The 25956-nt window shown below is 46.5% G+C and overlaps 1 protein-coding gene across 2 annotated transcripts in view; it reads left to right on the plus strand.

Moving 5' to 3' along the window:
• AP3B1 (adaptor related protein complex 3 subunit beta 1) overlaps positions 1–25956 on the plus strand; it is a 1831130-nt gene that overhangs the window by 1470118 nt on the left and 335056 nt on the right. For both annotated transcript variants that reach the window (XM_078675217.1, XM_078675216.1), the window contains exon 23: positions 19358–19589. In XM_078675217.1, coding sequence (XP_078531343.1) covers positions 19358–19589 — 232 coding nt within the window. The remainder of the gene's footprint in view (positions 1–19357; positions 19590–25956) is intronic.

Below are 25956 nucleotides of genomic sequence, written 5' to 3' on the forward strand. Positions count from 1 at the left end.
GTATGGTATTTTTTTTAAAAGAATAAAGAGAAGAGAAACTTTCCATGGTGGCACAAGACCTCGCGGAGTGCCACAGATACGCAGCCTTTTGTGCTGAAACCAATGTGTTACATTGATAGATATAGGGAGAGTTATGCCTGCCATAGATGGCATAGATGGTCTTTCTGTACAGTATTGCTTCCAAGCTAGAGTCTCGATACACATCTATAGATTAGCCTTCTCTTCACCGACAACATTAGCTAATTCAAAGCAAGTAGGATTGGCATGGTAAAAAGACCAGCAAGGCCCACAGTCCTTCTCAATTTTTATGACTGCATCGTATAAGGCTCAACGGGGCAAGGAGCAAACCTCCTCATCGGGCTGTAGTGATGCGGTCAGTCAGATTTCGATTAAAGGGGATCACTTCATATCAGTGGATCAGTTCTATGAATGGTAAAGTGGAGCTGGTGACCCATTTGTACTATTGTAGTGTAGTCTTACACAGTTATTTTTGTTTGCGCCTCACCTCTCTATTTTTCTCTTGAGATTGAAAATTCAATATCTGTCTGTCAACACTCTTCGCATCACCTTTTATGAGGAGATCCACACAATGTCCAAAACAGGACTCTGAAGTCTCGGAATTAGAAAAATAATCCAGCTCAAAACAAGGGTGGAATGGCTTCTCCCACTAGCTGTTATATACACCCTAGTGGCAAAAGCCCCAACATCTACATCAAAAGTCAGATTTTTACCAGCAAAGGTAAAAGTAGCCCAACAGGGGCAGAGGAAATCAGCCACCGTTGGCAGTGTAAGGAGATGCTCCACAAGTGGAAATCATTGGTTGTCACTATCTCTCCCTGATGGTAGGAAATATATGAAACCATGTTCCAGCATGACAGAGTATAACAGAATACATCTTGGTGCTAGGTATTTATACCCGTGATAGTCAGGAATTGTCACCTGCATCATTAGGCACAGAAGGTATATCTTCTGATCAAGAAAAAACCTCTGAAGAATCAGCATTCATCTACTTTCGCTAACACTTGATGAAAGATAAAGATTCAGAGGAAAATTTTTTGGGATCCTAATTAGATTTCAATACCACAAATGAATGGATCTAAAAGAAACATTCATAATGGTGGTGCTACCTCCAGATATAGAAGTGAGCTTTTAACCCCTCCCACGCTCATGACGAGCTCAGCTCGTCATGAGCCACGGTTCTCGTGTGCTCATGACGAGCTGAGCTCGTCATGACTGTTAGAACGCTCAGACGCGGGGCTTATTCCCCTGCTGTGCTGGGCGTTCTAAGGAACGGGCGTGGTCATGACGAGCTCAGCACACGAGAAACGTGACTCATGACGAGCTGAGCTCGTCATGAGCACGGGGGCGCTGTGCGCGCCCCCAGCACAGCGGGGTAATCGGCCCCGCAGCCAAGGGGTTAAAAGATCTTTAAAGCTGTAACTTGATTACGCTGAAGGTATCCCAAATGAAAACAGATGTTTGTGAATTATGAATCTACAGTCGCAAATATTCTCTAGCTAATTCAGTAATGTTCATGTTATGAAAGAAACAGCAAGCCCATCCCAGCTTAACCTGACGCTGATTTAACAAGAGGTAAATCAGCCATAAGAATGTATGTTGTATATTAATTCTATAGTGCAAACCTAGCCAAAAGGCAGCTAAGTGCTATACATAGTAAAAAACAATCCTAAAGTCAATGGAAAGGAAGCTGGCTTGTGGATGTTTAATGCATTTTGGAAAATGTTCTAACTGCTGGTATTTGCAAATGGCAACTCAGAGATCAGTTGACAGCTTTTTAAAAAAAATTGGTGCTTTGCCCCTGACTCCAGGTCTTTTAGTGGGTAAAGCCTCCCTCTGCAGCTAATTTGCATGATTAGATTCTAACTTTTCTCACCATAGTCCCAGGGTTTACTTGCCTCTGGGGTGAAGAGATAAGCTTTTATCTCTTGTAATGTTTATGTATATCAAAGATGACTCCATGATTTTGTTTTGTGTGTGTTTTTGAGACGATGATTAAACAAGGCTGCAGTCAATATGTTTGTAGCACTTACACATAATTCACACAAAATTCGGAAGATGTTGCCTCCGAAGAGGTTCCCTTTGTAAATCATTTTGAAAAATTGACATTGGATCTGTTAAAATATTTCTAGATTCCCACACATAAGGTGGCAAATTTTGTTGTTTGAGTTCAAAGAACATACCAATGATGGAGAAGTACGAATACAGATAGATAACCTTTTCTTCTTCAACCTAGATTAGGTTGTTCAGAAGGCCTCCCTATTAAGGTATTTCATAGGCTTCCTCATGGTCTGTAACTGAGTGAGGATATTTATGTAGCGGACTATTACAGAGCATCCTGTCTTGAACTGGGCATCGGAATGCACAGGTTTATGCCATTAAGGAACTAAGCAAACAAAAGATTTTAACGTGACCATCTAAATTCCCTTTGGTTTAAATTTTTTTGTTTCTTTAAAGCAGCTTTCATTACATTTCTGGCCTCGGTAGATTAGAACCTTAGGGGTTTTCTCCTTAAAGGTAACCTCTTAAATGTGGGGGGGTCCAGAGATTGTTCCAGGCCTATTAATTTTAGGTTTCAGGTCAGGCAATTTGTTTCAGAATCTTTCTTTTCAATAAGTTCAATAAATTGTTTTCTGGGCCATACACATTTTTACTCTAACCTCTGGTTTTCTTTTCATCAAGCTTGTATATTGCCCTGTTGAGGTATGAGACATGATAATGCTTTACAGTCGCTCACACCATTCTTAAATGCAGAATAAGTGGCTGGGGTAAGTAGTCTGATCAGCCATTAGATAACGCTCCCAGATCAAAGGCGTTATCCTCTTTGAAAAGTTTACATGAAGTTTTTTCGAGTTTGTGAAGCAAAAAAAAAGACTTATGAAACAGGTTCCCAAATGTGGCTTGAGAGACAATTTACTGTCCCACACCACCAACAATCTGTGGTCTCTAGCAGCAGGAGTAATCATTGTTTTCTTCCAAAAAAGGAGAGAAGTGTTCTTTTTATCTGGTGCAGCTTTTATGATAACAAGCATTTGCAATGCAATAGGTCTCGCATTAGGAAAGTGTGAGCTATTGGTATTTTAAATGACAATTTTTTTTAATGTGTTGGCTTTGAAACTATATAAATTAATAGCATTGTTATTCACAAAGCCAATAGCTTACACTTTCCTAATGCGAGTCCTATTGGCTATGGCAATGCTTGTTGGTAGCAAGCAAGGACAGTGCTGTTGTGGTGCTGAGTGATGATGTTGTTGGGATGAGTGATGTGGTGGTGTATTAGAGTGATGTGGTGGTGTATTAGAGTGATGTGGTGGTGTCCCAGAATGATGTGGTGGTGTCCCCGAGTGATGTGGTGGTGTCCCCGAGTGATGTGGTGGTGTCCCCGAGTGATGTGGTGGTGTCCCTGAGTGATGTGGTGGTGTCCCAGAATGATGTGGTGGTGTCCCCGAGTGATGTGGTGGTGTCCCCGAGTGATGTGGTGGTGTCCCCGAGTGATGTGGTGGTGTCCCTGAGTGATGTGGTGGTGTCCTGAGTGATGTGGTGGTGTTCCTGAGTGATGTGGTGGTGTTCCTGAGTGATGTGGTGGTGTTCCTGAGTGGTGTGGTGGTGCCCCTGAGTGGTGTGGTGGTGCCCCTGAGTGGTGTGGTGGTGCCCCCGAGTGATGTGCTGGTGCCCCGAGTGATGTGCTGGTGCCCCCGAGTGATGTGCTGGTGCCCCCGAGTGATGTGGTGGTGCCCCCGAGTGATGTGGTGGTGCCCCCGAGTGATGTGGTGGTGCCCCCGAGTGATGTGGTGGTGCCCCCGAGTGATGTGGTGGTGCCCCCGAGGGAAGTGGTGGTGCCCCCGATTGATGTGGTGGTGTCCCCGAGTGATGTGGTGGTGTCCCCGAGTGATGTGGTGGTGTCCCCGAGTGATGTGGTGGTGTCCCCGAGTGATGTGGTGGTGTCCCCGAGTGATGTGGTGGTGTCCCAGAGTGATGTGGTGGTGTCCCCGAGTGATGTGATGGTGTCCCCGAGTGATGTGCTGGTGCCCCCGAGTGATGTGGTGGTGTCCCTGAGTGAAGTGGTGGTGTCCCAGAGTGTCCCAGAATGATGTAGTGGTGTCCCCGAGTGATGTGGTGGTGTCCCCGAGTGATGTGGTGGTGTCCCCGAGTGATGTGGTGGTGTCCCCGAGTGATGTGGTGGTGTCCCCGAGTGATGTGGTGGTGTCCCCGAGTGATGTGGTGGTGTCCCCGAGTGATGTGGTGGTGTCCCCCGAGTGATGTGGTGGTGCCCTGAGTGATGTGGTGGTGCCCTGAGTGATGTGGTTGTGCCCTGAGTGATGTGGTGGTGTTCCTGAGTGATGTGGTGGTGTTCCTGAGTGATGTGGTGGTGTTCCTGAGTGATGTGGTGGTGTTCCTGAGTGATGTGGTGGTGCCCCTGAGTGGTGTGGTGGTGCCCCTGAGTGATGTGGTGGTATCCCCGAGTGATGTGCTGGTGCCCCCGAGTGATGTGCTGGTGCCCCCGAGTGATGTGCTGGTGCCCCCGAGTGATGTGGTGGTGCCCCCGATTGATGTGGTGGTGTCCCCGAGTGATGTGGTGGTGTCCCCGAGTGATGTGGTGGTGTCCCCGAGTGATGTGGTGGTGTCCCCGAGTGATGTGGTGGTGCCCCCGAGTGATGTGCTGGTGCCCCCGAGTGATGTGGTGGTGCCCCCGAGTATTGTGGTGGTGCCCCCGAGTGATGTGGTGGTGCCCCCGAGTGATGTGCTGGTGCCCCCGAGTGATGTGGTGGTGCCCCCGAGTGATGTGGTGGTGCCCCCGAGTGATGTGGTGGTGCCCCCGAGTGATGTGGTGGTGCCCCCGAGTGATGTGGTGGTGCCCCCGAGTGATGTGGTGGTGTCCCCGAGTGATGTGGTGGTGTCCCCGAGTGATGTGGTGGTGTCCCCGAGTGATGTGGTGGTGTCCCCGAGTGATGTGGTGGTGTCCCCGAGTGATGTGGTGGTGTCCCCGAGTGATGTGGTGGTGTCCCCGAGTGATGTGGTGGTGTCCCCGAGTGATGTGGTGGTGTCCCCGAGTGATCTGGTGGTGTCCCCGAGTGATGTGGTGGTGTCCCCGAGTGATGTGGTGGTGTCCCCGAGTGATGTGGTGGTGTCCCCGAGTGATGTGGTGGTGTCCCCGAGTGATGTGGTGGTGTCCCCGAGTGATCTGGTGGTGTCCCTGAGTGATGTGGTGGTATTCTTTTTTTTTTTTTTTTTTTTTAAATGTAACATTTTATTGAGCTTTTCATCAATGTACACATCACCATTGGCATTTAAAGGCAGTTCGTAGAATTACATAACCAGTTTGCTTTACACATATCAATACCGTTCAATCATTAACATTTCGTTTAACTTATTATTCATACAATCGTGTGGCTCTCTTAGCATCTAATAGCGGGAGTTTTGCAATCTTTTATATCCTCAGGGTTGGATGTGATGTCATATAATTCCTTATTCATACCACCCCACCGTCACTGACATGCTTAATGATAAAATAGGTTTGTACTTCCCCTCCATTGAGAATTGTTCGTAGAATGGGACAACGGAAGTCACAGGCCTCGACCTTCAAGGGCTTGTTTCCGAGTCAGACAGTTCCCGTGGTGGGTCACATAAGTGTCCTCGGTGTTCGTTCCAGTTTCCCCAGATCGTAGACCATTTTTTGGGGCAGCACCTATGTACATAGACAGCCTTTTCTGCTACCATAGCCATATCCATGTCATTCCCCCATTGTGTGCATGTGGGCACTGCTTCGGACCCCCACCTTCTGGCAATGTTATGCTTCGCAATAGCTAGACCCAGTGTTGCCCAAGTTCGCAAAGCTCGATTCATGTCAGTAGGGGACCAAATATTTAATAGGCAACATCTCGGTTCTTTTTGCAATTCCACCCCAGACGCTTCCGATATTTCAGCTAGAACCCGGTCCCAGTATAACTGTATTCTTGGACAGTCCCAGAGGACATGGAAGAATGTACCTTGGGAGCCACAACCACTTATGCAACTGGGGTCCGGGAGGCGGCCCAGTCTATGTAAGAGCGTGCAGTAGTAGTATATCCTGTGTACTATTTTTAACTGTATCAATTTGAGCCGTGAAGGTATGGATGACTCTCTGGCCGATGCCAGTGCATGTAACCAGTCCTCATCCTCAATGTCTCCCAATTCCACCTCCCACCTGCTACGGAGAACCACCGTGGGGTCTGGGAGATTGTTAATTAGTTTCTGGTAGGTGAGCGAGATCGCTTTCTTGTCTAAGCAGTCCGTGAGGAGTCTGTCCTCAAGGGGGGAGGATTCTGGGGGCGTTGTACCTGTAGGGATAGCTCCCTCTAGGCGTGCTTAATTTGCATATATCTATAGCGTTCAGTGTCCGCCATTCCGTATTGGTCTTGCAGGTTGGGAAACGTAACGACTTCACCCCTTTTCCAGAGGTCACCGATCCTTGAGATACCTATGAGGTCCCATTGTCTGAAGCCCTTAGTATTCATCAAGGTACCCAGACGGCGTGTGTTCCACAGCGGTGTGGCTTGTGTGAGTAGTCCCTCCCATCCCAGGGCCCTCTGTGCTGCGTGCCAGATCTTGACTGTGTGAGCTGTGGGGCCTGTAAGTGTGTGTGTCGTCGTTTGTTAGTATAGAGTGCTTTCATAAGCTGGTCTGGGGGCAGGAGAGTCCTATCAAGGCGGAAGGCAGGGTCCTGTTGTGGGGCATGTATCCATTGATTTACTACTATCAGCTGTGCAGCCCAGTAATATAATTTAACACTGGGTAGGGCTATTCCCCCATCATACCAGGAGCGCCAGAGTTTGGAGTGTGCAATGCGGGCTGGTTTTCCGTCCCAAAGGAGGGCGTAAATTTCTGCGTCTATTGACTTGAAATATGTGAGGGGGACCGGGAAGGGTGTGTTTTGCAAAACATAGAGGAATCTTGGGAGTGATAACATCTTAAATAGTGCCGCCCTTCCCAGTAGTGTTAGTGGTAAGGAGCGCCAGTGGGCGACATCGGATTTCAGCCTCTGTAAAGGTTTCATCAAGTTTTCTTCCGTAAAAATCGAGTCCTGAGGTGTGATGTATATTCCCAGGTATTTGAAACCTCTAATGACTGTTCGGAGAGCGCAGACTGGGGGCAATATGGGTGGCTGACCCAATAGGACATATAGGAGTGATTTCGCCCAATTAATGGTATATCCAGATACATGTCTGTAGTCATTGAGTATGTCCATCAGAGCTGCCAGGGATACGGTAGGGGACATCATATATACCAACACGTCATCCGCATAGAGAGAGATGCGGTCCTCCCAACCCGTTCCCCTGATTTGAGGGGCAGGACGGATTTTCACCGCTAAGGGCTCCAAGATGAGTGCAAATAGAAGCGGGGACAGGGGACATCCCTGCCTCGTTCCGCGCCCTAGTGTGATTGTACGTGAGGTATGGCCATTTGCAACCACTTGTGCAAGGGGTGAAGTGTAAAGGAGTTTAATCCAGCCACAGAAATTTGGGCCAAACCCCATTGTTTTAAGCACTGCGAAGAGGAAGGGCCATTCTATAAGGTCAAATGCCATGGTCGCATCTAGGGAGAGAATTGCTGCATCCTCCTTAATTATGGGGATGCGATGCATGACTCCATGAATGCGACGTAGGTTAAGAGATGTATTCCTACCGGGCATAAACCCCGATTGGTCCGGGTGGATTAGAGTTGTGAGGTGTGGTTGCAGTCGGAGGGCTAGGAGCTTTGCTAGTATTTTTGCATCTATGTTAATTAGGGAGATAGGTCTATAAGAGGACGGGAGGTCAGGTGGTTTGCCAGGTTTATGCACTGAAACAATAGTTGCCAGTCTTTGGTCAGCCGTGAGTGTACCATTCTCTAGACAATCATTATACATAGGGAGCATGTATGGAATGAGCTGCTGTGCCAGTGTTTTATAGAGTTCAACAGGTAACCCATTTGGTCCCATGGCCTTTCCAGTGTGTAAAGATGCCAGTGCCTTCCCTAATTCCTCCCCTGTTAGGTCATCCTCCAGTGTTTGTGCGTCCTCTAGGGACAGTGTAGTCAAGGGTATGTCTCGGAGAAACACCAGGCTGTCCTCCTCCGTCACCCCAGAGCATGCAGTGTATACGGTCTCGTAGTAGGTTGCCAGTTCTTCTACTATGCGTGTGGGAGAAGTTGTGTGTGTGTCATCCGGAAGTTTCAAATTCGCGATCCATCTATTTGCCCTGTCCTTTCGTACTAGCCAGGCCAACATTTTCCCCGTCTTGTCCCCCAGTTCGTAGACCCTATGTAATGTGTCAGTCTCGCTTTGGTCATGTCCTCTGCATATGCCCGGTATTCCCGAGTTGCCAGCGCCAGGGTGTGTGCCGTGTCCTCAGAGTTATCTGATGCATGGGTCAGCTCTGCCGTCTGGACTACTGTTTCTAGTGCCTCGATGTCCGCCCTTTGTTCTCTTTTGTGCTTAGTGATAGCAGAGATGGCATGTCCTCTAATCACAGCCTTGTACGCCTCCCAGAGGATTGAGGGTGAGTCTACAGAGTGCAAGTTTTCATCAAAGTACTGTATGGTGGAGGCCGTCAGTGTCTTTAAAATTGGTCTATTCTTGAGATATCCAGGATATATCGGGAATATCCTTTGTCGCCTAGTGGGCTGTGCTGTGTAGGTGAGTTGTATCGGGGAATGATCAGATATCCCTCGGGGGAGGTGTTCAATGGCTGTTATCTTTTCAGGGGGGACCGCTAGTGTCAACATGTAGTCTATTCTGGAGAGACTATTATGGGCTCCCGAATGAAATGTGTATTGACGTTCGTGGGGATGTTTAAGTCTTCACATGTCCACCATCCCCAGTGCTTCTAGGAAGTCTTTAAATACGTGGTTCGACCTAGTAGTATCCCGAGGAGGCTGTCGATCTAGAGTTGTGTCCAATACTGCGTTGAAGTCGCCTCCAACTATCAGTTCTCCCTCTGGGAGTTCAAGCATTAGCTTGCCCAGGTCCTGGAGAGTCTCTTGGTGTAATGCTGGGGGGATGTAGACAGATATTATATTGTAAGGCTTGCCCTCCCACTGACAACTGATCGCCGCAAATCGCCCCCTGTCATCAGCCCAGGTATGTTTGACCAGTAACGGCGTGCTTTTTTGGATGAGAATACCCACCCCATGGGAGCCCGAAGAGAACTCTGCGTGGGCGATCATCTTGAAGCCCCATTGATTAAGCGCCTTGCATGTTGTCCCTACTAGGTGCGTTTCTTGCAGCAATGCCAAGGTGGGCGCTTTTCTCTTTAAGTATTGGAGGACAAGTCCCCGTTTAATTTTGTGTCCCAGCCCGTTTACATTCCAAGAAATGACTGTCAATGGGGGGGATATCAGAGGTTGTGATTGGGGGTCGAGTGCCGAAGGGTCATGGTCAGCCATAGTGTCCGGGAAGCAAGTGTATGAATGCCTTCTGGTTAAACCCTCGGAGAGGGGTGTGGTACGTGTCCGAGCCTAGAGTGCCTTTCGAGGCTTGTCGTGGTCTGTTGTCATAGCCTATGTCACGTTGCGTTGACCGCGGTTGCCCCAGTCCGGTCTGAGTGCCTGAGTGTGTGGCGCAGAGCCAGTGCGTATGTGGTGTGTGTAGAGGAAAAGCTAACCAAGTTAGGAACAAGAAACTAAAACTAAGTAAACTCAAAACCTATAAATCCCAAACCCCCCACCCTGCCTCCCTGCCCGGCGGACAATAAACCTTCCACCTCCCCAACTGAGCAGAGTGCTTGTAGTCCCAACTGAGGAAAATTGTCTGTGGGGGTAAGACTGCTGTGTCCATTGTCGAGCCCTCCCCTCCTAGAGCGAACATGCAGTGTCAGCCGTAGCCAAAAGTCCTACCTGCATGGATCCTTTCTTGCGTGACCAGAGTCCCACCATAGTTGGCCAGCCTTGGTTTGTGGCTAGCCGAGTCAGCTCGTCCCTGCGGGCCCTGTAGATCGTAACTTACATAAAGTGGAGCGGGCGAATGACGTAGCTCCAAAGGGATGGGTAGCGATACCAGTTTCCATACTGTGTCGTATTGTACTCATTCCGCCACTTCTGTTAGTTGGGAGCTTCTGTCCTCGTGGTTCCTGCGCATGTCGCAATTCCTGGGCCCTCCTGCCGGTCTCCATCCTTCCAGCCAGTCCTGGGTCTCCTGCGGCGAATCAAAAAAACATGTTTTCCCTTCAGATTCCACACGCAATTTCGCTGGAAAAATCATCGAGTACTTGAGTTCCCGAGCACGTAGTTCTTTCTTAACCTCCGTGAAGCTCCGTCGCTGTTGGGCTACTGCTGCAGTGTAGTCGGGATAGAAGTGGATTTCCGAGTTACTGATCTTGAGCGGTGGGCGAGTGCGAGCTGCTTGTAAAATGGCGTCCCGGTCCCTAAAGTTGAAAATGCGGGCTAGTATTGGGCGGGGCGGGGCGGGGCCCCGGGTTTTGGCTGTCCTCCGGGTACGCGGCGGGCCCGTTCCACCGAGAAATAGTTTGAGAGACCTTTGGGTTGCAGTTGTTTGTAGATTAGGTCTTCCACGTAGAGGTCTAGGGCAGGGCCGCGTTCGGATTCCGGTACGCCAATCAGGCGTATATTGTTGCGCCTCGAGCGGCCTTCCTGATCGTCCAGCTTCGTTATTAGCAGGAGGTTGTCGGCCTCTAGTTTCTGGACTCTACGTTGTAGGTCAGAGGTGTCCCCCACGAGGTCAGTAGTCGTTTTTTCCACCTCCACCATACGGTCCGACATTTTTGCAAAGTCGGCCCTGATCAAGGAGACCTCCGTTGAGATCGTGCCCATTGAGGATTGCATTGTCTTCAGGGCCGCCATTACGTCAAAAAGGGTGACTTTCTCCGTGGCATTTGCGTCCCCCGTGGGTGGGGGCGGTGTCCGGGTAGGGTCTCCCCTCCCAGTGTCTGGTGGGTCCTTATGGTAGGCGTATTTTTCTAGTTTCGAGGCCTGCTGGCCTCTCGTTCCCCTACCACTCATCGCGGGATGTGCGTTGTTCGGGGGTGTATTCCTTCCAGTTCTACCACACACCCCTAGCCGGCCTATATCCCTCCTGTGGTTGGAAGCACTGCGTGGAACGGTCGCAGAATGCGTTATGCTGTCACTTATATTCTTAGAGTGGTAGGTAATTCCCGGTGCTTGGCAGGGCCTCTGGACAAAGGTTGAGCCATGCGAGGTCAGCAGGGGTTCTAGACAAGGGTCGAGAGGATCTCCGGTCTGTCTTAGTCCGGTTGGTGCTGTACGTTATGTCCCCCCTCCGGTACGCTCTCACGCACCCGCTGGGGTCGCGCCGGTACCTGCAAGTGTTCCCTTGGCCTGCTTCAGAGCTCGTGTGTGTGGGGGCTGAGCCCGGGTAGAGTGTCCAGCTAGAAATTAGGCTTGTCCTCGGGCGCCGCTTACTTGTGGGAGATGAAGACCGCTGCCGGACCAGGATGGTGCTTGGTTCGTCCCACACTCGAGTCCCGGGTCTCAGGTGCCAGATCAGGCCACGGCGGTCCGTACGGCGCTCTCCGGAGCGCGTGTGAAGGAGAACTCAGCCTGGGCGGAGTGCCCTTCCGGGGATTTAGGCGACAGACACCTCTGTTCGTTGTTCTCCGGGAGCCGCTCACTTGCGGGATATGACGGTCGCAGCAACGCCGGCGCCACGTCGGGCTCTTTCCGCACTCGAGTCCCCTGCCTCAGGCGCCAATTCAGGCCGCGGCGTTCCACACGGTGTAGCTCCCCCGGGGAAGTCCGCCGGGAGATGCGGATGACTGTCGAGTGTGTAGGACAGCTAGACGCTTCTACTTATGCCGGGTGGCAACTGCAAAAATTACGGATAAGTAGACGGATTTGGAGAGGAAGGCTCTTTAGTCACAGAGCTCTCTCAGAGTGCGGCCATCTTGGCTGTTGGCTAGCCACGCCCCCGATGTGGTGGTATTCTTGAGTGATGTGGAGGTATCCCCGAGTGATGTGGTGGTGTCCCCGAATTACTTGGTGGTGTCCCCGAGTGATGTGGTGGTGACCCTGAGTGATGTGGTGTTGCCCCTGAGTGATGTGGTGGTGTCCCTGAGTGCTGGGGTGGTGCCCCTGAGTGGTACCCCTGAGTGATGTGGTGGGGTCCCTGAGTGATATGATGGTGTCCCTGAGTGATATGATGGTGTCCCTGAGTGATATGATGGTGTTCCTGAGTGATGTGGTGTTGTTCCTGAGTGATGTGGTGGTGTCCCCGAGTAATGTGGTGGTGTCCCCGAGTGATGTGGTGGTGCCCCTGAGTGATGTGGTGGTGCCCCTGAGTGATGTGGTGGTGTTCCTGAGTGATGTGGTGGTGTTCCTGAGTGATGTGGTGGGTGAGGGTGTGTGGGAGTGTGAGGGGGTGAGGGTGAGTGAGGGTGAGTGAGGGTGAGAGGGTTGTGAGGGTGTGAGGTTGTGAGGGTGTGTGAGGAAAGAATGAAAGAGGAAGACATTTGCGCAGAGGGGGGCGGGGGAGAGGAGGCATTCTGGATAAAACAACACACAGCTCACAGTTCGTTTTAAAAAGGAGTCATTGGTCAGTTGTCACTCGTGATTAAAAATGCAAGGGCTGCGACCTTTTCACTGCAACATTATATAATCATGGCTGCCAGATTGGAGAGGAGTCGCACTGGTTACCACTCCTAATATAATATTTTGATAGGCTTCAATGCACCATATAGATAGTCCGGGTCCCAAACATGTACTCCTCAACGATGCGAAAAACAAAATGCATTCACTTTTGCGGCCGCTTTCATGTGGTATCTGTGTGAAGTGTGTCCAGGATAACAGGGTGCTCGCCGCTGCGTGTTCAGGGGTTTCATGCCCAAGAGGATGTGGCTTAACAATCAGAGCAGCCGAGTTTGAAGCTGGGGAACCAGGTTCGAGCCTGTGATTCTCTGCAAATCTGCCCGTGCCTTAAAAAATATATATACTGTGTCCTTCTGTAATGCAACTTGTGCTCATGCAAAGCACTCTGATACCTTGGAGTCGAGTTTGCGCAATAGAAATGATGTTAAATTACAAGTCCCGGCACTTTCCAGTCACAAATTAAGCAGGGATAGCGCAAAGGGGGGCGGGGGAGAGCAAGGAAAGAATGAAAGAGGAAGACATTTGCGCAGAGGGGGAGAGGAGGCATTCTGGATAAAACAACACACAGCTCACAGTTCGTTTTAACAAGTCCTGCAGTCGGCCGCTCCGCACATTAGCCTATCTCTCTCTTTCACTATTCTGCATGTCCTGGTGCTGCCAGTCAGAGTGTAGTGAGCACTGGCTAAGCTTTGCATAGTATAGAAGACGCACAGATAATAGCTAAACGTATTCAGTAAACTCAAAATCAAACTATGCGATGTGGGCAAGCAAAAGCAACAAAAAGTTCGGGAAAGGCACTCCTATAAAAAATTAACTTTGCGATGTGTTCAAAGAAGCCAAATAAATATAAAAGCAAGCAGATTGCAGACAAAGTTGTAACGGACAAAAACATGCTGCTTTTGTATCAAAGATTTAGAGCTTACCTCACATGCAATAAACAAAGTAGTAAACAAAGCGCTGCACGGCATGTGTAACATATTTGAAAACAATGTTACTGGTGAGAGGAGAAATGCGAGACACGGCCTGGCGGCCATGAAAGTGAAAACAGTAATGCAGAGCTAAGGAGTGGAAGGCGCCCTCAACAGGGCACACGTCTAAACAAGAACATCGCCGAAAGAAAAAAAAGTGTCCGGGAAAGGATCCCTTTGAAGTGGCCGTGAAAGTGAAAGCAATTACGGGGGAGGAGAATTGAGGCCAGTGCGCACTGCGCCCGCTGGGGAAGCCTGTGGGAGGGAGGCTGATGGCTTTGATGTGGGGAAATGCGCGTGCTTGTGTTCACATGAACTGTTTGAAATCCGCCCGATGGTTTGAGAACTTATTTTGCCTGCTATAATTCTCGACTATCCATTCCTTGCGGAATGGGATAGGCGAGACCTAAAAACATTTAACCTGGCCGAATATATTAGGCATTCAGCCACTTTCGTACATGGAATAAGCATTCTAAGAGAGTATTGTACTGACGCTATTCATATGCTGCAACAAAGATTTATTTGGGTGTCTTTTTAATAATAGCAACCCAGCCAAACAAGGTGATAAGCAGGTGAAAGATAGAAAGGACCATAAGTTGTCCCAAAAGAAATATTGGTGGAAAAATAGTAAAATCTTTCAATCACTATCCTTTTTACATAGCTTTTTAAAAACCTTTAGACCAAGTCATTGAGGCAGGGGGAACCACACCAGCTTCAACCAACCGATAAAATGCTGTAGTCCACAGTGTGGAACAATCAGTCATACAAGCAAAGCGACCTGCCCCCATCAACAACTGACACGGTCATTATGCCTAACCACTACAGGTGCTTTTATGATTCTTAAAATAGTCTTATGGATTCTATTGGAGTGTGTTAATTGAATGCCAGCTCTCATGTTAGCTCTGTAGTTGGAGAGATTCTACCTCAACTAAACTTTCAGATAGTGATTGGAAAATGATGATAGGTCACAGTTCCAAGAACAATTTCATCAAAAGTTGCGGTCTTAACGAAAAGATTTTCTTGACCATGTGCCACACCTAAGGATACACCACCTTTTGCTAAAGATACATTTGGGATCTTTTAGATGAAAAATGATAGTGAAAAGGGGTAAGAGTGTAGATTCACCCCACTATAGGGTGAGTTACCAATTTGATGTGCTTGATTTTGTTCATTCTTGGCACAGAATCAGCTCTGCAATATGTTTGAATTCACCCCACCATAGGGTGAGTTACCAATTTGATGTGCTTGATTTTGTTCCTTGGCACAGAATCATCTCTGCAATATGTTTGAAGGCAAGCTGGGGAACAGAAATGCTAGATTTAGTGTGCTGAGCATCTAATAGGGAGTTGGGCCATTTTCCACGTTGAAAGGTACTCATGCTTAGCTGTGACAAGGATCCAAAGTTTATACTCATAGTTTTATTTTCAAAAGTCTCCTAGTTTTGATATAAGTTTGGTGAAGTTGAAGGATTGTAGATGGAGGCCACAGGTGGTAAAGTTTCTGTATCTTCCACGAACTTCTGTATGCCTTATTAGAGAACTTGACTAGACTGTACCCGACACCCTTAACTTCCAGCTCCTGTTTCATGTGCCTGCTTGTCTCCAGGCAGATGCTTTTCGTTTCCCTTATTAGAAGAAAATTCGTCCAGGAGAAAGTAAAAGCTTCTAGTTAACCGCATGCGTGCGGGCGGAATTCCGCTCGTACGCTGACTTTTGCGAAACCGCAAGTTACGTGACGAGCTGGGCTCGTCATCAGCGTAGCAGGAGGCTACCTCATGACGAGCCCAGCTCGTCATCAGCGTGCAAGGGGATAAAGCTGTCCCTACCGGCCAGCTCGTTCAGGTTAAGTGACCCTTCCATTCTTGTGTTTCTAATAGAGACATCTAGTGGCTCATTCCTAACCTTAGAATATCCCAAGCTGAATCCGGAAGACTTTTGCTTGAGCAATACCCTTGTGCGCTGGTAGATGGCGTCGTTTAAAAAATATATATATATTTTTTTTTTTATTACCTTTTTTTTAAACTGCACAGCATACAAAGTAATTGTAAGACATCGTATATTTGCCAGCACACAGTGACAGTTTATAAACAGTATGATTACAAGTTCATATTCACATAATTCACTTCTAATGATTCTGTAGACGTCACTTATTTTGTTTCTGCGCCAGCTTGCACAGATCTGTGAAGAAAGGTACCCTCTTTTTGACAGGGATTTTGTTTGATGTTTTGTTGATGATTTTTTGGTGTGTAGGTTTTTTTCCTCAATGTCAAAGAAGACTTCTGGATTCAAACTGCCCAGCACCTGCCATCATGCCATATCTGTGACTGATCCACACTTAATTTGTCTCTGGTGCCTGGAGCGTGACCATGACTCAAACTCGTGCTCCAACTTCCAGACCTCGGCTGCGAAGGCTTTATCCCCCTACCGTGACTATGTAGGAGGGAGCTTCATATGCTATGGTGGTAAGAAGGGCAGCTGAGGTTCTAGACCTTCAGCTCCCTACACTGGAAGTCAAGGCGAACATCATGACAGAGGTCCTACAGCCGAGTGTCTCCTCCTCGGAACCCCTCCTGTCTTTCAACAAGGCCTTGGCTGATGTTCTTCGGGGAACCTGGTCCAAATCCAGCACAGGGACTCTTGTAAAAAGGACAGTTGCCCACCACCATCGCCATGCACCAGCCAACCCAAAATTCCTCACCAACAACTGTATCCCAGAGAGCTTGGTGGTCCAGGGCTCTACCTCACAATGCACATTCCCTTCCGCACCCCCGGACAATGAATTCAAGAGGCTGGATAGTTGCAGCAAAATTATTGTTTTTTCTTCCACCAGCCTTGCGGTCAGTAAACACTGCATGCCTTTTGAGCCATTATGCCCACTCCTTGTGGGACACAGTTGCACAAGTGCTGCCACAGGTTGCGGAGGAGGCAGCAGTGCCGAAACGCGCGTTGTCCACATCTACCGCATTGCCTCCATCAATTCTACGTCTATCGTATTTACCTATGGAAACAATTTGTTTATGTGAATTTTATTACATGTGTAATGTGAGATGAACAAACTCTTTTCAAATTAAAACAATGAAAATACGAGAATATAAAACAATAACAAGTTGCATTGAACAATAAAATGAAATATATTTTATCAGACTTATTAGTGTATATATATATTTTTGTGTATTAGTGGTTACTTGCTACAGAGAGACTCAGAATAGGTTCTGTCAATTGTTTGATCTAAACTAGCTATAAACCTTTATTTAATGCAGAGGAGGTCCGGGCCATTCTCTCCCAAACGTAATCAGATGGGAGAGGTGCAACAAAGTTCACCATTCGTCGTGGGCTTTGACACCACCGCCTTGCTGGGCAGTGCAAAATAATCGACTGTGGCTATTCGACACCAAGCCTGGCTTAGAACTTCTGGCTTTTCTGGGGATACCCAGGCGTCCCTTATGGAAATGCCCTTTGATGGCACCCGTCTCTTCGGAGACCAGGCAGACATGGCCCGGGAGTACTTTAAGGACTTGCCGGCTACGACCCCTGTCTGCTTTTCGCCCCTTTCATGGAAGGGGCTTTCAGCTGCACCAGCCATATCCCTGCCACAAGACATTGCAAGTTCAGCAACCTTTGTGCGGCCGTATGTGGATCCTTTCGACCCCGAGGGTGTGGCGGCTAGAGTTCCAGTCCGTCCACTCCTCCCCCTGCAGCCTCTAAACCTGCCTAGTCCGGTCCTTCAAGATCATGTTAGTAGTTAGTGCCGGTTATTGGCAGGATCAGCCATCGCATCCACCATTGGCAAAACATCACATCGGCAAAGTGAGTCCTTCAGATAGTCCGAAGGGGGTGCTCCCTCCCCTTCAAAACTATCCCTCCCTCCATGCCTGCGACTTAAAACTAGCTGACGAAGGACATCCTGAACTTGCTTCAGGAGCAAGTCAGGACTCTCTTGGCCAAGGGAGCAATAGAGAGCGTTCTGGTGCCGTAAGTAGGCTGCGGTTGCTATTCCCACTACTTCCTGGTCCTGAGAAAAAACAAGGGCCTCCGTCCAATTCAAGATCTGCGAGCTCTCAAGTACTTCCTAAAAAAGGAAAAGTTCAAAATGCTCACTTTGGCTCAGATCTTGTCTGCCCTGGACCCCAGAGACTGGACGGTAGCATTGGAATTGCAGGATGCCTATTTTCACATTCCTGTCCTGCCTCCCCATCGGCGCTACCTGCTGTTCATGGTAGGCCACGACTACGTTCGGTTCACAGTGCTCCCATTTGGCCTTACCTGCGTCCCTCAGGTGTTTACCTAGTGGATGATGGTGGTCGCAGCTCATCTGCGCAGATCAGAGGTGCCAGTCTTCACCTATCTCAAAACTGGCTGTTGAAGGCGAGCCCAACCCAGACTGTCCTTTCCCACCCCCAGACCACGGAAAATCTCCTGCTTTCGTTGCGGTTCACTATCAATGTGCTAAAGTCACACTGACTCCCTCTCAAACGCTCTACGTCATCCTAGGTGTTCTGGACACCGTGCAGGTTTGGGCTTATACTCCCGAGCAGCGAGTGCAGGATTCAGGCTATGATACAGATGTTTCAGCCTCTATCCTGGGTTTCGGCGAGACTGACTCTCCTGCATTTTGCTAGTGACACATCCCAGATGTCATATCCAGGCTCTGCAGTATGACCCGAGGTTCCAGTGGGCGAAGCATCAGGGGAATCTCTTGGACATGGTCCAGATTTCGGAGGGAACTGCTCAAGATCTACAGTGGTGACTGACCAACCGCGATTGTGTCAGAGGCAGACCCCTCTTCCTTCTGCAACAAGACCACATAGTAGTGAGAGATACATCACTCCTGGGATGGGACAGTCATCTGGCAGAGGTGGAGATCCTAGGACTCTGTTCTCCGGAGGAATCCGGCCTCCACATCATCTTGTTGGAGCTCCGAGCGATTTGCTTGGCATTGAAAGCTTTTCTTCCTTCCATCAAGGAAAAGCTGCTGCGTTAAGGGAAAGCTGCTTCAGGTGTTCACGGATAACATCATTGACATGTGGTACTCCAACAAACAAGGTGTGGTGGGGTAGTGGACCCTTTGTCAAGAGGCCCTGCTGCTGGACATGGCTGGATTAGCCTGGCATATCCCTGGTAGTTCAACACCTGGCAGGTTCCCTGAACTCAAGGGCAGACAAACTCATCCGTCGATGCCCAGCAGATCACGTATGACCACTCCATCCAGAGGAGGCGCAAAGTCTCTTTCAGAAGTGGGGGGATCCTTGGTTAGACCCGTTCGCCTCCATCGAGAACGCACAAGGTCAGCAGTTTTGCATGCAAGAGTTTCCAAGATGGCACTCACTCAGCGATGCTTTCCGTCTAGAGTGGAGCTCAGGACTCCTGTGCGCCTTTCCGCCAATACCACTCCTGTCAAGAATGCTTGAGAAGATCAGGAGCGACCGGGCCCAAGTTATTCTTCTGGCTTTGGACTGGGAATGGAGAGACTGATATCCCGAGCTTCTCCAACTGAGCATCGATCCCCCGATCAGGCTGCCCCTTCGGAGGATCTTCTTTTGCAGCAACAGGGGAGAGTCCTTCATTCAAACCGGACAACTCTACGCCTTCTTGCATGGAGATTGAGTGGTGGCAGTTCACAGCATTCAGAAGTCTGATGTGATTCCTACTAAGACTATGTACACCTGCCAGTGGCAGAAATTTGATAAATGTTTTTATTTGTCTTTGAAAATATAAAGTATACCATGAACTGTTTCATGATTTAACAACATTTTTTCCATGGGTGCTTAATGGTGTCTTTTTATTCCTCCCTATCAGGTTAGTAATCCAGTGTTTGTGCCTATGACGACTCATGAACTTCTACATAGAATGAGTGGCAAAGGTTTGTCAGCCAAATATCACTTTCCAAGACATCCTTGTATTTTTGGACCTCAAATGTTGTCTGTGCAAGTTACGCTGAAGAACAACACTGAACAGAAAATAGAAAACATTCACATAGGAGAGAGCAAGCTACCATCTGGTATGAAGATGCATAGATTTACTCCAGTAGGTAAGCAGATAATCTTTGACATTAACACAGTATATTTATCTGGGAATGTTGCAAGTGCTTCAGTAAATAGAAATCTTTCTGGAAGCTCCTGAGATTTAAATGTAGAACAAGTATATTACCATTAATCAAAATGTCACACAAGGGATAGTGTAACTTAGTTGACACTGTTTGTTGCTGTTTGAAATGAGAGGTGCTAACAGGAGGGACTGATGGTAGCTATGTTTAAGAGCATGATTACAATGTGGTAATCGAATTAAAGCTCATCTCTACTTCAGTAACGTGCGTGAAGCTGTAGTGAGTGGTACTAAATAGACATGATTGTGCAGCATTTCCATGCTTGCTTCATCATTTCCATTTGGTCTGGTTCAGGAACTGGCTGAGCCTGCCTTAAAGTGCAGATAAAATGCAAGTTAATATTTAAAAAGCGACCTCCTCTTAAACTTGCCTTGTAGTTTTATGAGGCACGATGATAGTACCTACAGAAAATGTACATATTCTCTTTCTTTGCTGATTTGGGTCTCTTAGAATCACAGACGGCAAAATACATTAATGTGCCTTGCTCCATTTGTAAAGATTTCCTAATTCTTAAAACATCCTCACAGTGAAATAAACCTTATTTAAGGCATTATGTATTGATGATGACAGATCAGTTAACATTTTTCAATAATTTGTATTTTTTCATTGATCCACACTATCCTGTTTTGTTGACTGGCAGTATCACCTATGAAACCAATATGAAGAGTTATAGTGGAGTGGTGAGAGAGAATGAAAGATGGCATGTAAGAATAGGCCCTCTGATCACTGCTCCCACTCTGCAAGTTGTAGTGATAAGCATATTTTGCTGGTTGAATGGGTCACCCAGCGAGAATTCGTAAATATTTGTATAGTGTACAACTCAAGTATTGAAGTGTTTTCATACAATTATCAGGAAGCTTTTACTCTTGCGTCCTCTCTTGGGGGTGATGACATTGAGTCAAAGCTTTGTGTGTTGTGCAACTGGTAATCATTTTTGCTTCAGCATATACACAGCTTCAGTTATGTGTATGCGATATGCAAGGCTAGCTTTGAACCACTTTCTGAAATGCCGTAAGAGTACAGCAGGAGGGTCGCTGTTTTTCTGTGTTTCTAACTAAAGCTTCTTAGTGTAGATTTCTTGTCTTAAGAGTACCCCAGGTATCAGGCTGGATCTTGACATTTTACTGCAGTTTACCATACCAGTGCCAGGTGCCACCAGCTCTGTAGTGACTGGATTCACTACCATGAGTTACACAATAGCTGCATAAAGGCATGATGCAAGTTCTGTCAATTCACTATTTCCATGCACAACTTGTTTGTTTACGTTTTCTAACCAAATAACTGTGGCTTGCAAAGTGCTCTGCATGAAAGCACTATTGGACATGTCTGGGGCCTAGCCTGGGACTGACCCACGTGCTTCCTGCAAGCCCTTTGACCTTTGGGTGTTGATGCAATGCAAGACCATACTTTGACTGTCTCCACATCCTGAGGTGAGTTTCTCCTTTTTCTTTTTTGAATATGGCACAATTGGAGGCCTTACCTTCCACGATGCTTAAAAATCTGACATACCTTCTGGAGCTGCTGCTTCACCCGTCATGACTGAAGTGACAGAGCTCCACACTGTCCAGACTGGCTGCTCCTGCATTCCGCCTGTGTTTTGCCCCCTCCTCGGCTCCATCAGTGATGGCTTGTACATCGTGTCTCCCAAATTCTTACCTGCAAGTTTCTCCAACTGGATAGTTGGTGACAAGTAAAATGTCAACTGTCTGAGAACAAAAGGCTAAAATAGATTCTCACTCCTGAACGTTTGATGGCTTAATTAGTATATCCTGTTCTTAATGAAGATCAGGATTCAGAAGCAAAAAATTCACTTCCCTTACCTCTGATATGGTTCTCCGTAAAATATTCAATATTGTTAGTTTTGGAAGTTTCAAGAAACATAGGTGCCTTCTTCTGAGGTATTTATCTACTTTGCTGTAGCAGTCCGGAATGCTGCAGAGATCTTGAAGTTGCAACTTCAGTACTCCAATAAGTTCTTGTTCGGATGCCAGCGAACAAGCATCTGTTACCTTTCTGTCTTTCAGTGAGGCTGACTTGGACATAGATCAGACAACATGTAAAAAACCCGACTCGCGTCAAGCAGCTGAAAGACAGGCAGTGAGGAAGTATATTTGGCACCGGTTCCCTGACACAGCAACGATGTAAAAAACATTGATGTTAAAAATATTGAGTAAAAAATAGAGACAAAACAATATCTAATCCTAAACTCAAACCGGTAAGTACAAAACAATTGACTAAAAAATATTGATGTAAAACATATAGCTGTATAAAATATCTACTTTTATTTAAATATAAAATATATATCAAATATAATTTTAACAAAATAAATGTAATATACATTTTAATAAAATATAACAAATAAACTCAATAAAAAATAGACAAACATAATCATTTATACATATATATTTACTTTAAAACAATTAATAAACTATTATTTTACATTTTTTTAAAGTTTAAAATAATATAAAAAATAACAATATATTAATGATTTAAAATATAAAAATACAAAAATCTACAACCAATTAAAACATTGAAGTATTAAAAAATATTTAAAATTAGATTACACAAAACAATCAATGCAACAGTAGGGAAAGTGTTGGATAGCAAAGGGGTAAAAATAACTATTCCCACTCCAGTGAGTGCAACAGTAGGGTAAGTTGGATAGCGAAGGAATTAAATTTACTATTCCAACTTCAGTAAGTGCAACAGTAGGGAAAGTGTTGGATAGCGGAGGGGTAAATATTTCTGTTCCCACTCCAGTGAGAGCAACAGTAGGGAAAGTGTTATATAGCGGAGGGGCAAACATTACTATTCCCACTCAAGAGTGCAACAGAAGAGAAAGTGTTGGCTAGCAGAGGGGTAAAAATTATTATTCCCACTCCACTGAGTGCAACAGTAGGATAAGTAATGGATAGCGGAGGGGTTAAATGTACTATTCCCGCTCCAGGTAGTGTAACTGTATGGAAAGTGTTGGATAGCAAAGAGGTTAAAATTACTATTCCCACTCCAATGGGTGCAACAGTAGGGAAAGTGTTGGATAGCGGAGGTGTAAAAATTACTATTCCAACTCAAGTGAGTGCAACCTTACAGAAACTGTTAGATAGTAGAGAGGTAAAATTAACTATTCCCACTCCAGTGAGTGCAACAGTAGGGATAGTGTTGGATAGCGGAGACACAAAAATTACTATTCGCACTCAAACAGTTAAAATATATATATATTAAAAATAAATGGAATCATAAAAATAAATCAACTGGAGGAGGAGCCAAGCTGGCGACCAAGATGGCCGCTTAGGCTCCCGGCTCCGCAGACCTCCTCATCCTGCTACAAGATCCTGCCAGTTATCCTGTGCCTACGCAACTCTCCCGGGTAGATGAAACGAAATAACGCTACACCGAGTGACCCCGGAAGTTCCACCTGCTTTGAGAACGGATAAACGTCGCCTTGAAGTTTGCGGCCTACATCAGCATTGAAGCCGGGGACTCGAGTAGGAGTTCAGCCGGCTTCTAGTTGAACAACATCGGCCATAAGAGTTCGGGAGGAGCCGGTCCACCGGAATGGAAGCATATTTTGTCCGATCTTAACATCAAATATCCGTATGGATTAGCGCCGAAATGGGGCAACTCAATGACACTGCGGATGCGAGCGGAATAAAACGGCTTGGTGCCGTCTAAACTGCGATGGTTCCGGGCATATTCTGAAGACAGCTCATCAATATCCTTGTATGCAGAGGGGTTGGAACGTGTGTCTTTGCTTCTAATTCTACTGATCTATCCCGAGGGCTCAGGGGTGGACCGTGAACGAAATGGCGCTCAATATCGACCTTCGTGCGAATCAGACCCGATCCTCCGAGAGGTCTGGGAAAATTCGAGCGGATGACCTGGGACGACATATCCTATCTAACGGATCTTCGAGACCGGACCAGAATTTCCCTATCGAGGGGGGCCACCTAGTGCTGACCAGGGTTGAACCTACGCTTGGGGCTATAATGGCGGCGATCGAGGGTCTTCATCTTTCTCTGAACTGGAAAGCCCAAGTCTTGGAGCACAAATTGGATGCCGTGGCTTTTGGACTGGGACATAGCGACATAGCTTTTGTTCAATTCAATGCCACTGCGGAAGTAACAACATCCACACTACCCGGACTAATGGCGGCCAATAATCCCATAAAACGAGCGATGCAGGAGACCCTGGATTGCAAATTAGCTAAGGCCCGTGTATTGGAGGTCCCGGTTATGTCAGTGCATGCAATATTGTTTTCGACTCAGGACAAATCGCACCAGGCAATGTATCGGATGACTCATGTGACGACTCAGGAGTGGCTCGACAGGGTGGCCCTTTCTCCCTTTCCGAACTCAGTGCACCTGGACTTTAAACAATATCCGTGGTTCTTATCGACACTGATGGGACCCAGTGACAATGAGACTGAGAAAGCCCAGCTGTTTCCGGCTTGCTACTGTTCTTTCGAATTTTTCAAGATGACGGCTGTCCGGTTTAAGAACATTTGTGTAATTGATCGAACGGGTCAAGGCTAAGAACGGCCTATTGTTTCAAGACTTTTATTTAAATGGTGGTAGTGCGGGATTCACTTTCTAATGTTGGTACCGGGAGGCAGTGTAGGCGAGTAATGTATCCCCCGATTTTTACTTGATAGTATAATGATAATATATCCGTAATAGGGGAGGCTTAGAACTGGCAGGGGGGGAGAGGCCGGGAACCTGTACGAAGGCCCTCCTCCACATACTTCTTTTAGTATTTGTAGATTAGATGGGGCGACAGGCACACTGCTAGTTGGGGATTGGCGTAAGCTACATGCAGGGATGCAGGGTGGGGGGTGGGGTGTTGCGCACGTTGCGTTTTTTATTTTCTTTTCTTTCTTCAATTATTGGATATCCTGATCCTGTTCTTAGTATTAAGGTGCTGATGCGAGCTCTATTATTTTGATTTGTCCGTTTTGCATACAAATGTCCGTACTTTATCCTGTTTACGATCTTAGTATCGAGGGGCGCAATGATCTTTGATATCCTGATTTGGGAAGCCATCTACTTATATTTTGTTCTGTTGTTGAAATATGATGCACTATTATATTCACACACAAATTACTCGTTCTTCTCTGGTGCAGGGTTAATTTTGTACCAATTACTTCCCACCCTTTAATCCTATAAACACCACAACACACACCTAAAATTAATTGCATTCATTTAATTAGTATCAATGAACAAAAAATTAATAATAAAAATACACTACTTAACTGGCAGGGGGGGAGAGGCCGGGAACCTGTACGAAGGCCCTCCTCCACATACTTCTTTTAGTATTTGTAGATTAGATGGGGCGACAGGCACACTGCTAGTTGGGGATTGGCGTAAGCTACATGCAGGGGTGCAGGGTGGGGGGTGGGGTGTTGCGCACGTTGCGTTTTTTATTTTATTTTCTTTCTTCAATTATTGGATATCCTGATCCTGTTCTTAGTATTAAGGTGCTGATGCGAGCTCTATTATTTTGATTTGTCCGTTTTGCATACAAATGTCCGTACTTTATCCTGTTTACGATCTTAGTATCGAGGGGCGCAATGATCTTTGATATCCTGATTTGGGAAGCCATCTACTTATATTTTGTTCTGTTGTTGAAATATGATGCACTATTATATTCACACACAAATTACTCGTTCTTCTCTGGTGCAGGGTTAATTTTGTACCAATTACTTCCCACCCTTTATTCCTATAAACACCACAACACACACCTAAAATTAATTGCATTCATTTAATTAGTATCAATGAACAAAAAATTCATAATAAAAATAAACTACTTAACACCCTTTACCCCTATAAACCCCAATATACACACCTAAAATTAATTACACACATACCATAATTAATTACCAATGAATTCAAATTAATTAATCAATTAAAAATAAATTACTTCCCACCCTTTGCATCAATTAACACCACAACACACACCTAAAAAATATTACACAATTACCATAATTAATTACAAATTAATTAAAATGAACAACCAATTATTTATTAATTAATACTTTTCTTTACACATATAAAACTATAAAATCTCAATTAAACAAATATTAATATATAAAAAATAATCAATTAATTTAATATAATTAAATTACTTCCCCCCTATTCCCCTATAATCCTACATCCCGCTACAGAACTAAAAACACAAAATTCAAATTGAAAAAAATGAATAACTACTAAAAATGTAACTTATATTAAAAATACAAACCAAACAATTCTTATACAAAAAAACATACATCACATACATGTAGAATATATATACTAAA

The sequence above is a fragment of the Lissotriton helveticus genome, chromosome 2_1 (genome assembly GCF_964261635.1).
Source record: "Lissotriton helveticus chromosome 2_1, aLisHel1.1, whole genome shotgun sequence".
Taxonomy (NCBI): domain Eukaryota; kingdom Metazoa; phylum Chordata; class Amphibia; order Caudata; family Salamandridae; genus Lissotriton; species Lissotriton helveticus.